Source organism: Lupinus angustifolius, chromosome LG11, assembly GCF_001865875.1.
Source record: "Lupinus angustifolius cultivar Tanjil chromosome LG11, LupAngTanjil_v1.0, whole genome shotgun sequence".
NCBI lineage: Eukaryota > Viridiplantae > Streptophyta > Magnoliopsida > Fabales > Fabaceae > Lupinus > Lupinus angustifolius.
Window position 1 is genome coordinate 12,621,361 of NC_032019.1, and position 12,465 is coordinate 12,633,825.

The 12,465-nt window shown below is 34.6% G+C and overlaps 1 protein-coding gene across 1 annotated transcript; it reads left to right on the forward strand.

The window, feature by feature from the left end:
- On the forward strand, nucleotides 523–1,858 carry LOC109359735. Its single transcript, XM_019604427.1, has 6 exons — nucleotides 523–627; nucleotides 852–948; nucleotides 1,277–1,335; nucleotides 1,419–1,502; nucleotides 1,600–1,698; nucleotides 1,817–1,858. The coding sequence occupies exons 1-6, from the start codon at nucleotides 532–534 to the stop codon at nucleotides 1,856–1,858; spliced, it is 477 nt and encodes a 158-aa protein (XP_019459972.1). The 5' UTR covers nucleotides 523–531.

The following is a 12,465-nucleotide window of genomic DNA, read 5'->3' on the forward strand; positions in this document are numbered from 1 at the left end:
TTTGCCTCATGAAGCCTAGGGACATCTATGATATGGGTGATGTGAACTTTGAGGAATTAGAAGAGTCATCAATGGAGGACATACCTTTTTGTGAGCAACATTTGGAGAACATGGAAGAATTACAATTAGTGCGGAAATATGTAAATGAACATGAACTAGAACAAGAAAAATATGGATCAAATAACTAGTGATGCTGAAGAAGGAAGAATGTCATAGTAGTTTAATATCCTATATTACGTACTTGACAATATAAAATAGACTTATTTTCAATTTGTGCTACACTTTTTGCATTATATCTTTAATTCATGGTATGATTCATTTAGTATATATTTTATTTCTTGTTATAGTTCTTCGTGTTCGCAAATTGTGCAGGTAATTGGTTCAATATGAAGCATAAGAATTATGGGCAAGTAATGCTAGAAAAGCTACGATGACAAAAAGGTGAAAACAATAGAGAAAATACCCAAAATACACAACAACAAACTAGTGATAATCAAGAGGGTGTTGAACCTGTACATGTGAATAAAAAAGATGCTTCATATGGTGATGACAACTTTGAAACCTCCTCAAACACAAATGAAACTCAATAAAAAGATAGAGAGGAACCCTTATTTGTCAAGGTTAAAGGTAAGAGAAATATTCCATTAACTTCAATATGTTATTATGTGTTTGCCTTCAATACTTTGCTCCTTGTAGAGAAGAACCCTTATTTGTCAAGGTTAAAGGTAAGAGCAATATTCCATTAGCTTCAATATGTTATTATGTGTTTACCTTTAATACTTTGCTTCTTGTACATAATTGCAGATACCTCTTCAGGAGAAATTGAAACTCGAAAAATGCAAGCAATTCAGGTTTGGCATTTGGAAAAAACTAAAAAAGTTATTGTGGAACTCAATGGTTATGGACAAGGCAATGACAATGGCTCAAACTTACTTGTGAGGTTTCTTGGTAAACTAGCTCAAAACTCAACAAGTTGTCCCATATATGTTACAATATGGGATTGGATGTCAAAGGATAATAGATACCAATAATGGAAGTATCTTGAGGTAATTATTTAATTTTTTGCAATTTTAATAGTTTTTCCTATTGCCATTGAAAATTGACTACTGTATTTAATGATGAGTGAAGGAAAATTTTGAGTTTGATTATGTTGCTGGAGTCAAATGGGCTATGAGTACTCTAGGTGAAAGATGGAGGGCCTATAAATATAGGTTAAGGTGTAAGTATTTCTATCCTAATAAAAGTAAGGAAGACATACTTGCTAATCCTCCTCCAGGTTTAGATTGTGCTGATTGGACTGCATTTGTGCATCATTATAAGGAGGATAAGATGAAGGTAAACATTATGTTGTGAAGTATTTAATTTCTCCAAGACTTGTATTTTTTTAATATAATGACTACAATGTTTGGCAATTGTAGAAACAAAGTTTGGCGAACACTAGAAGTCGGAAAGTTTCTCATGCTGGTGGTAGTATGAGCAATGCAATGAGAGGTCGTCAAATGGTAAGTTGTCCTAGGTAATTTTATTATTGTGGGTAATGAAGTTTTGTGAATGTAAAAACTTATGTTTTAATAGATATTTCATTGATTGTTTTGGGAGCTAAAATTGCAAAGACCTGTATGTCGTGGTGAGGTTGTTTTGTCAACTTTGTTGAAGAAGGGTGGAAGCTATGTGAGCGAAGAAGGAAAAACTCTATATGTAATTAATTTAAAGTATTTTCACACATGTGTTACATATTTCCTAAAAACTCTAGTTGTAAGTACGCACCTTTTACCTTATTCTTTAAACTGTTGTATGCTGAATGTTGGAATGCAAGTTAAAGCTCAGTGCCCTTAATGACCTTTTGAGTATATCATAGCTCTTATGCTTATTGGGGCAAACCTTTTGAGAGGATCATTATTTAACATGATGGGGCAGTGATCATGGTAGTTACAATAAAGGAAACCAAGGCTAGTTTCGGCATTTTGTAGATCTAATGTGCTAGAAAAAACTAGCCCTTCGTATAAAAAAAATTAACTACCCGAAATTTGTATGTTAAAGGTTAAATAAATTTGAGGAACCAAAACAAATTGCCAAAGCAAAATAAAAATTAAAAATAATTGTTCATTGTATATCAAAAGAATTTGATACAAGAACGTAAAATACACTTAGTGCAATATTTTGTATCCAACTTCTAAATAATCATTAAAAGGTCTCATATTTTGCCTACCTTAAGTTGAAATCTTCTTTCAATAATATATCAACAATATAATAATATAAAACAATGGTCATTACAACTAACAAAATATTTAATAAAGTTATACATAGACTAATAATTATTGATTATGCAATAAATTCAGAAAATAAAAAAACAATAGAATACTTGTCCCATTGAGAAAAAAGTACTCATATATGAAAAAAATATTTTTGACCTTTTAATAATCATGGGTTTCGCGCACCACGCATGCTGCACACCACTAATAGGGCCAACTCAAGTGGCAATGATAGTGTGTGTTAGTGGCAGATTGGGCATTTGTTATGGTGATGGTGTTAGGGCAATTGAGATGGATGATATAGTCAAATAGGTGATCATGATGGTGGTCCATTTTTCTCCTATAATATTTCATAAATTTGATTCATATTTCAACTAATGGAGTTGGTATCCTCTCCAGTGTTGGAGATGAAAGTAATGAAAAACCAAAGAAAATGCCGATTGTGACGACATTGACGTACTTATTTATAATGGAAGATGACACTTTTACTTTTAAAAGTAAGAATAAAACATAGAACTTCCCTCTCTCTAGCAGATTCTGGTTCCATACACACATAATAGCTAAGTTGTTTCAATATATAAATAATAAGAAACATGTAAACATATACTAAAGGTCATAGATTTAAACCCCCTTTATCTTTGTTTAAGAGTCTTCAGGGTTTACAGTTGTAGCAATAATGGAAATTATTTTTGGAAACAGCTCCACAGTTGTAACAAAAGGCATGTCCACACCTGCAATCCATAATATAAGTAACTTTATATATGTTTTCTTATTACAAAGTTAAGTGCAACATTGAAATGAATCCACTGATTACCTATTGCTATCATAACATATGGGTAATTAGACTTGAATCATATGTAGGAATGTCATGCTTTAGAAAATTCTGTAAAATTTGATTACTGTGAACACTCAACAAGGTTATAAGTGTGATAAAATGATTGCTTATCAGAGAAAAAAATTATTCTATTAAATGCAAGGAGCAATCTCTTAAGTATAAAAAATAAATGAGCAACTAATTTATATCCAAGTAATCGAAGCCGTTCCATTGATAAATGTGGGGTGCTATTGCATCTTTTGCTTAAAAACAATCTTATTAAACACTAACGAGGAAGATGTTGGGGATTACCATGAAGCTAAAAATTGTGAAACCTAAAGCAATCTAGTTCAAATGTTTCTAAAGAAAATTTTAAACCATGAATCTATGTTTTTAGAAACTACTTAGAAGATGTATTTAATTAAATTGGACAAGCACATAAAACTTGACAAACTTGGTCATCTTTTATGATAACTTCAAAACTGATACTCTCAAAGTACAAGGCACAATGCTACATTCAATGTCTAGATTGCAATGGATGCGATGATACTGCAATCCAAAATAATCAGGGATATGATAATATGAGACAAATTAAAGTCATGATTTGCATATAAAATGCACGATGGATAGTAAAATCCAAGAGTTGGAAGAGTTATTGACACCAATATGATCTACTGTAAAATAAGAGAAGAGGGTAGAGTTTGATTCATCTGCCATTGTAGGTATCTTCTAGAAATTGTTGCAGGCCTATAGTGTATACCTCTGAAACAGTCCATATACTAACTAGAAACCTATCTAAAAGGTAAAGCTCTCCCAATGCTTATATTTCTATTAACTAGACTCAAATTATGGGAATCAATAAGGTTTTTAACAGCGGATATGGTCATGTTTTCAGAAAAGCTCAAAGCCTTGACGTTTTGGACAAAGGCAAAGGATGACTGAAGCAACTATAATTGCGGTCACTATATGGGTTCGACGACTTTCAAAACCCGAACATATTGACGTCTATAATGGTCATGGATCCAAATTTAAATCCTCAGAAACTCACAAAACCTTGATGCTTTAGACAATTAAAGGTAAATGTGATTGATGCAACTACAATTATGACCATGATATGAATTCAATGACTTCCAAAATCGTAACATATAGGTGTTTGTAACGAAAGACATGAGCCCAAATTTATAACCTAAGAAAATTTTAAAACTACACACCATTTCTAAATCCTTCATCTAGTGTCCTAGAATGATAAGATGATTTTCAAACCTTATGTAATACACTATATAATAGTTATTTGCCACTCGTCGGAGTAGCTTGATACACCCTACTTCAAGCTCCATTAACATCATTTAACCTTGAACATAATTTGCTTAAGATAGATGCTTGATCTGGCAAGTGAACTAAGGTGTAGGTTATACTTTTTAGTTCACATGTCAACACTTTACGAAGAAGCATTTCTGGATCTTTAAATCAAGTTTTAGGTGATCAAGTTAAAACCACATTAGGAACTTCATAAAGACTCAAAACTTAACCAAAATTAATAACTTGAATCTATTGAATTCAAAAGATAATACAAAAAAAGAGATGAAATAACATTATACCATAATCCAAGTCAATATGTAGGAGCATGAGCCATCTATCAAAGGATGAGATGATTTTGGACCCACATAAGATTACAAAATTATATTTTTGTATCACATTTTCCACCTCCTTTCTCCTCTTGAATTAAGGAGAAACTATAAAATAAATATACCTAACCTACTTTGGAGTAGAAATTCTCTAAGAAATTATAAAAAAGAAAGTGTAGAAGAAGAGAAGATTTCAGATTTGAGAGATATATGCGAAGTGGAATGTGTATGAATGAATTTCTTGAGCCTTGAAGTGCCTTCTATTTATAGGAATTTTCTGCCACCAAGCTTCTCTCTTCCATTGCCAAGCTACTAACTAAACCATTCAGCATGGGTTTGGTCACTTGGCCAAGTAGCTTGGTCACCCGCTTGGGGCTGAGTCACCCAAGCTATTGTGAGCTACTTGCCCAGCTATTGTGAGCTACCTCTGAAATGCCTATGGAGGCTACTTGGAGTGAGATATTGCATGAAGTAATGGTTGCTTGGTGGCTAAGACACCTTGACCAACTTGTTGAGTGCATACCGCCAAGCTCCTATGTGGCATCGCTAAGCTGCCCGCTTGAGCAACTTTGACCATGTTGATGGTGAGGTGGCTTGGTGCTTGATGATCTCGTCAGGTATGTGGTTCCAAGCTAGGCGATCAAGGTGCTTCGCTAAGCTGCATGCTTGAGCATGTTGGCTTCTGCCAGGCTTGTGTTCTGACCGTGCCAAGTTGAGTTTGACCTTGCCAGGGTGGTGTATAGGTCAGATAGGCGAGGGTTTGGTGCAAGCTAAGCTTCTCAGTGAGCAGCTTCATGTTGACTCCATGCTTTCCACATAGGCCAAATCTTATTCAGACATGCATAAGGCTAAGCACATAGCTTGCCACGTCAAACTTAAGCATGTCATATGTGGATCATTTTGGCATATATTGGGCATTTTGCTTGCACTTGATTAAGCCTTCTCTTTTCCACCTAAATCCTACAAATATAATAAAAAAAGATTGTGATATTTTATCCAAAAAGTGTTCAATTAAGTTGGTTTTCTCAATTTTTCCAAGGATAAGTGCCATAAAAAGTGTATGAAAGTTAGGCATTTTTGGCACTTATCATCTGTGGACCTCAAATTTCAATTATATTCTTAAAAAATTGTCACATTCACAATGTTAGATCAGGATTTTGGGTCTTCCACTTGAGTATTGGAGTGCTAGGATTCTGTTCTCAATCGTTGGGGGTTGGGAACCCCGATATCTCTTGATAAAGGAACCTCAAGCAGTTCCTTCAGACACTTTGCAAGGATATTGGTGGACCTTGATCTAAAAGGAACCCTGCCAAATCAGATACTAGTGGAAAGATATGGATTTGCCTTATTTGTCTCCATAGAGTATGAAAATCCACCTGATATTTGTACTAGATGACATTCGATAGGACATCTGGCATATAATTGCAGGAAAACTAATAAGGAATCATGAGTTGAAGTTTTAAGGCCTAAGAAAGTTAATCCTATTGGGAAACCTACAAAGTTCATACCATAAAATGACCCTGCATTAAACAATGGAAACAAGAAAAACACCTCCAATCCAACCCAAAACAACGAATCTGTTCTTGGAAAATTGAGGGAAGTGCCTAATCTAATGCAAGAAAATGACTTGATCATTAATTTGGAGTTTGACAATTGTGTGAACTTACAAGTGGATCAACTTCAAAAGGTTGCTCCCCCTGAGGAGGAGGTAGGTGATACAGAATGATCCTCTAATGAGGAATCTAACGATACAAGAGTGGAGGATTCCATGGAAAATGATGGCCACAACACAGTGCAACTCTTACAAGCAGAAAATTTCCTAGAGGTATGGGTAATCCTACAACTAGACTAGTGCTTAAAAACTTTGTTCTGAAAATAAGCCAGATGTTGTCTTCATATCTAAGCCCATGGTGCACTCAATTAAGATCAATCCCTTATTTTGTTCGGCTTTGAATTTAAATCTTTTCATAGTGAATGATAGGGGTAGCATGTTGCCTAATATCTGGGAGCTTTGTCATGTTGATCTCAATCCTAACATCATCTCTAATACTTCTCAACAAATCTCTATTTCCTTGATTTTGGATAGTCAACTGGTTTTCATTTGTGTTGTTTATGCACACACACAATACTTGATTCGTAGGTCCTTGTGGTATGAAATTCTCTATTTGATTTGTGCCCAACATGGACCTTGGTGCTGCATAGGGGATTTCAACTCTGTCCTAGGTGCCAATGAGTGGAGAGGAGCCTCTCTACCTAAAAGAACTGCTTGTGAAGTTTTAAATTTTTCTCTGAGGTTGGTAATTTGCATCACATATTAACTAGGGGAGCTGAATTCACTTGGTCTAACAAAAGGAGAGGGGTGGCTCATACTGAAAAGAGATTGGATAGAACAATTTGTAATGGTAGTTGGCTTTCTATTTGGCATCACACCTCTTGTTATACTCTTCCTAGATATGCTTCTGATCACCATCCTTTGATGTTATGCTCTTCCAATGGGTGTAACAATATGCAAACTCCTTTTAGGTTCCATAAAATGTGGTTTCATCATCAAAGGAGGAGTTTTGGAGGGAGAAATCGAGATTGAATTGGAAAATTAGTGGTGATAGGAACACAAGTTATTTCCACAAAATTGCCAAAATCATGTATGCAACTAAATCTATGTCCATGCTTAGAAATGATGATACTTCTTTGCCGGATCAACAAGAAATTGCAAATCATGTGTTGGATTACTTCAAAAGCTTGTATGTTTCAGAGAATGACATTGATCATAGCAACCTAATAAACTCTGTAATTCCTCAACTAGTAACTAATGAGGATAATTCAATGCTTTCAAGCATTCCTTTGAAAGGTGAGATTAAGGCTGTTGTGTTTCCCATGAATGGGGATGGTGCTCCTGACCCTGATGGGTTTGGAGGTTGTTTCTTCTAGGAATTTGGGATATCATTGGTCATGATGTTTGTCAATTAGTGATTCAGTTCTTCAACCAGAGACGAATTCATGCTAATCTTAACTCTATCAATGTTGTTCTAATCTGTAAGTTCTGTAGTGCAGATAACTAGAGACAGATTCATGCTTTGTCTAACTTTTATTTTAAAATCATCACTAAGGCTTGGCTGAAAGGCTTACAATAATTGCTGCAGAAATCATTTCCAACTAGCAGAGAGGCTTCATCAAGGATAGACATATTCAGGATTGCATTTGTATTTCTTCTGAAGCAATTAATCTCCTTGATCACAAGACCTTTGGTGGTAACTTAACAATCAAGCTGGATGTCAAGAAGGCATTTGATACTAAACCCTAAACCCTAAACCCTAAACCCTAAACCTTAAACCCTAAACCCTAAACCATAAGCCCTAACCCTAAAACTTACATTTTCCTAGCTTCAAGACCTATATCAACTTACACAAAATCCTCTATCTGGCCAGGAATCATAACGTATTGGCATTTGGTCAAGGATAATTCCATTTGGTTGCTGGGTAATGGGAATCACATAAACTATTGGCTGGATAATTAGTTTGGTTATAATCTAGCTAGAGATCTTGGTTTCCCTGATCCAATATCTTCTGTTCTATTTGCTAAGGTTGCTGACTTCATTCATGATTCTTCCTGGATAATCCCATCTTGGATGGCCAGGTTGCACCCTAAAGTGTGTAATTATATAATCAACACACGCATCTCTAATGCCATTCATGATGACAAGTTGGCTTGGTTGCACTCTAATGATGGAGATCACACTATGAAAGAGTCATACACCTTCACCAAACCTGCCCAATCTCAACCTAATTGGTGCAAGCAGGTTTGGTCATTTTCAATTCCCCCTTCTGCTGGGCTAGTGAAGAATCCTCTAATCATTTGCTATTTAATTGCCCTTTTGCTATTGCTATTTGGAATTGGTTAAGCAACCAAATTGGCTTCAAACTGGACAGTTCTTCTATTCAAAGCCTGCTGCTAATTTCTAATAGGTGGAGTCCTCAATTGAAATAGGACTTGGTTGCTTGCATTCTTAATTCTCTTTCTACTATCTGGTATTCTAGGAATTAAGCCAAATTTGAGAATATGGCAATCTCCATTGCTCAAGCCACTGCAAAAATTAAAGTGGATACTTCTTTCATAGGGAATTTTTCTAACCTTTGTGTCAGGCCTTCCTTGACTGAGTTTTCCATCCTTAAAGCTTTCAATGTCAATTGCAATTACAACAAGGCTCCTAGGATATCTGAGGTTATTTGGTAGTTTCCTTGAGTTGGTTGGGTTAAAATAAATTCTTATGGTGCAGCTAAGGGATTTCTAGGGCATGTAGGGGGAGGTGCTATTTTCAAGGATGATAATGGTGGTTGCATGGGATGCTTTGCTTCATACTTCAGTATACATGATTGACTCTATGCAGAAGTCCTTGCTACAATTTTGGTTGTGCAGATTGCCAACTCTAAAGGTTGGCATTCTATTTGGCTGGAGTGTGATGATTGCCAACTCTGAAGGTTGGCATTCTATTTGGCTGGAGTGTGACTATACTTGGGTTGTGAAATTTTCATGAGCAGGAAGATGGTTACTTTGAAGTTAAGCAACCTCATGCACAAGTGCAGAAATCTTATGATGGGTATGCAAGTCCATGTCACTCGCATATTTGGAGAGGGGAATGCTTGTGCTGACAAGTTGGCTACTTTTGGAGTGAATTCAAGGATAGATTCTTGGTGGAATTGACCTCCCCCTTTTATTATGGCTGAATTCAATAGGAATAGGTTGCTTCTTCCTAATTACAAATTTATGGACTTCTAATGGCTACTTTGTAACTTGGTTCTATTTAATATATTTGTGGGTGTAGTTTCACCCTTGCATTAAAAATATTTCAGTATTTTTGGTTCTTTACAATATAGTATAAGAGTTGTTTAAACATCGTCTTAGAATTATTGATGCAGTTTGTAATGAACTAAAACTAATAACTAGAAATTGACTCTTACATTATTTGGATTGGTCTCCACAAAATATCATATTTTGTTTAACTTAATTACATTCATCATCACTTTTTTGCTTAAAAGATCATACTTATCTCTTTTAAAGGGGTAGTTAGTGTAATTATGTATATAAAAGGGGTGTCACTGGTTTGTTTAGGTACAAAAAAGAGAATGAAGATTGGTGTAAGTTCATTAAAACTCATGGAGTGTGAGTATAATTTATAATGACATATTTTGCATAAAGAGAAGTAATGTGTTTGATTTTAAAGTGTCAACTTCCTCTTTTTGTATTCTTTAACCATTACTCTCAAGCACTTGTAAATGACATCCATTAATAATTATAAACAATGACGCTTTCATAATTTATAATTTTCAATACCGAAGTTTATAGTCTGTCATTAAATTCTTAATTAATATCTTTAAGACAATTAGTATGACCCATTAAACTAAATCTAGTTGTTTTAAATTTTAATTCATTAATTACAAAACCTTCTCGGTAATGGAAATGGGGTGGATAGGAAACCAATAAGGCTTTCACAACTTAAATAGACTCACATAAGGGTATCGTGAAAAACTTGTAGGTAGACATATACAACACGTTATATTTAGAGACAAGTTTAATTATATTTTTTAGTGTCATCATTTGGGAGTAAATCTATTAATGTATTGTGAAGATTCTACTGGTTGTATTTTTATACATACTTCTCCAAACAAGTCTTTCTTAAAGATAATCTATTACACAATGCTCTCAATTTCTATAGTGTGTGGAAGATGAATTTCCACAATTTTATATCTTGAATAGGAGACAGTATTTGTAAGATTGGAATATTTGACCTCTTATTACTTGACCATAACCATACTTTGCCCTTAATATGTCACATATAAGTATGTTCTTATATATATATATGTCATTCAAAGTTATTTTGGAGTGGACATTGAGGATTAAAGCTCACATAGAAGTATGAGCTTATAAATATATGTCATTCTAAGTTCTTTTGGAATTGTCATTGACGATTTTCTGAAAATTAGTTCTAACCAAACATTTCAACATTATTGTTCTTACATAATCATTTTCCCATTCTTTGCAAGCCTACTAATATTTAACTCCTCTTTTTCGTACCCATTATACGTTCTATCTTTCCCTCCGCTCTTTAATTTCTTGGAATCTCTTAGCTTTGTTTTATTTTTTTTAACTTTTAGGATTTTTACATAATAATCATGTTTTATGACATTCACATTATACTTTAATTTTGTCTTCAACATTTTTATCCCACCATCATAATTTTTTACTCTTTCATCTAAAGCCTCTAGACTCACCTAGTGTCTATTTTTATATCTTCCAAATTTCTTTGGCCATCTTCTCCCATATATCTTTAGCACTTGTACCTCCCAACAACCATTTGATTGAAGCTACATCGTTCCCGCCTCTCCATGTTTCCACCATTTTAATTTTGGGACACTATCTTGGTCTTTTCTTCTCATTCTACTCTTGACCCTTACATCCATAACAAAAATTCTACATAGAACAATCAATTTAGCTCTCTCAAGATATGATTTCCTAATGCAAGAAATACTCTCTATCTAGTTTCCTTTTAAGAACAAAACTGATTTGAGAACGTGTGTAACCATCCAATTTTGACCGGGGTAATTTGATTTTCAAAAAAAGTAAGTTGATGAGTAACATTTGAAATAGAAGAAAACCGGGAAAAAATTGAAAAGGAGTTGGGCCTCTTTGGCCAAATGAGATTAGTTCCCTTTATAATCCTCACTTAGTAACCAGCCAAATGGGGGAATCTAGAGGCAAATTCAAAAAGAGAGAGAGAGAGAAGCACACATAGAAAGAAAAAAAAGCAGACACATAGAAAGAAAAAAAAGCACTTGATAAGGAGGGAAGGGAGAGACTAAAACAAGGATATCATCTTCTTATTCTTTCATAAGCTCTAAAGAGGTACTTTTCTTCTCATTTGTTTCATTCTCTTTATGTTATTATAATGTGTGTGTACTGTCAAGTAGATGTGTTTGAAAAATAATTTCATTTTTGAACATCTCGCGCTATCATTCACCGAAGCCCTTCCTTCACAACTGTTTTTTTATTTTGTATTTCTCCCCATTTTGGTCCACCACTCTGGCCAGCGGCGAGGCTGCTGGCACCATCGCCACTGGCCGTCCAACCGCGCCACTGTTCCGGCATCCCATCCAGCAAAGGGGTGGTAACCCCTAACCCTAAACCCCAATATAATTTTTCCCTAACCCCCAAATTGATTTTCCATAACCTAACCCCAATTTAATTTTAACCTTTCCCCCAATTTAATATTAACTTGGCCCCAATTTAATTTAACTCAAAACCCCCAGTATGACTTTAAACATAAGACCCGATTTAATTTAACTCAAAACCCCCAAATTGATTTATATCTAAACCCCAAATTGATTTTATCCATAGTCCCCAAATGATTTCAACCTAAACCCCGAAATCAATTTTACCCTAAATCCCAGAATCAATTTTATCCTAAATCCTCAAATAAATTTTAACCTAAATCCCCAAATAAATTTTTGAAAGTGTGCATGTCAAGAGGAACACTTTGGAAAGCTCTCTTTATATGTCATGGTTTTGATGAGGACAACTTGTGCTAATAAGAGCTTGAAGATCACCAACAAATCAACATGCTTAAGTCTTTTGATTGGTACTAGGCTTAGACTAGAAACTAGTTTAAGTTGAGTCTAAGGCTTAGGTCACCTAATACATATCTCATATGCATAAATCTTTTAAATCATTTCATCTTTGAGATATGTCATTCATAATATGTTCATGCATCACATAAATACAT

Bases quoted from the DNA above. Each gene is read 5' to 3' on its own strand.
- LOC109359735 (XM_019604427.1), top strand. From the start codon at position 532: ATGCTTCATATGGTGATGACAACTTTGAAACCTCCTCAAACACAAATG. The intron at 628-851 runs GTAAGAGAAATA...CAAGCAATTCAG, and splicing joins CTTATTTGTCAAGGTTAAAG to GTTTGGCATTTGGAAAAAAC. The intron at 1,699-1,816 runs GTAATTAATTTA...TTGGAATGCAAG, and splicing joins AAGAAGGAAAAACTCTATAT to TTAAAGCTCAGTGCCCTTAA.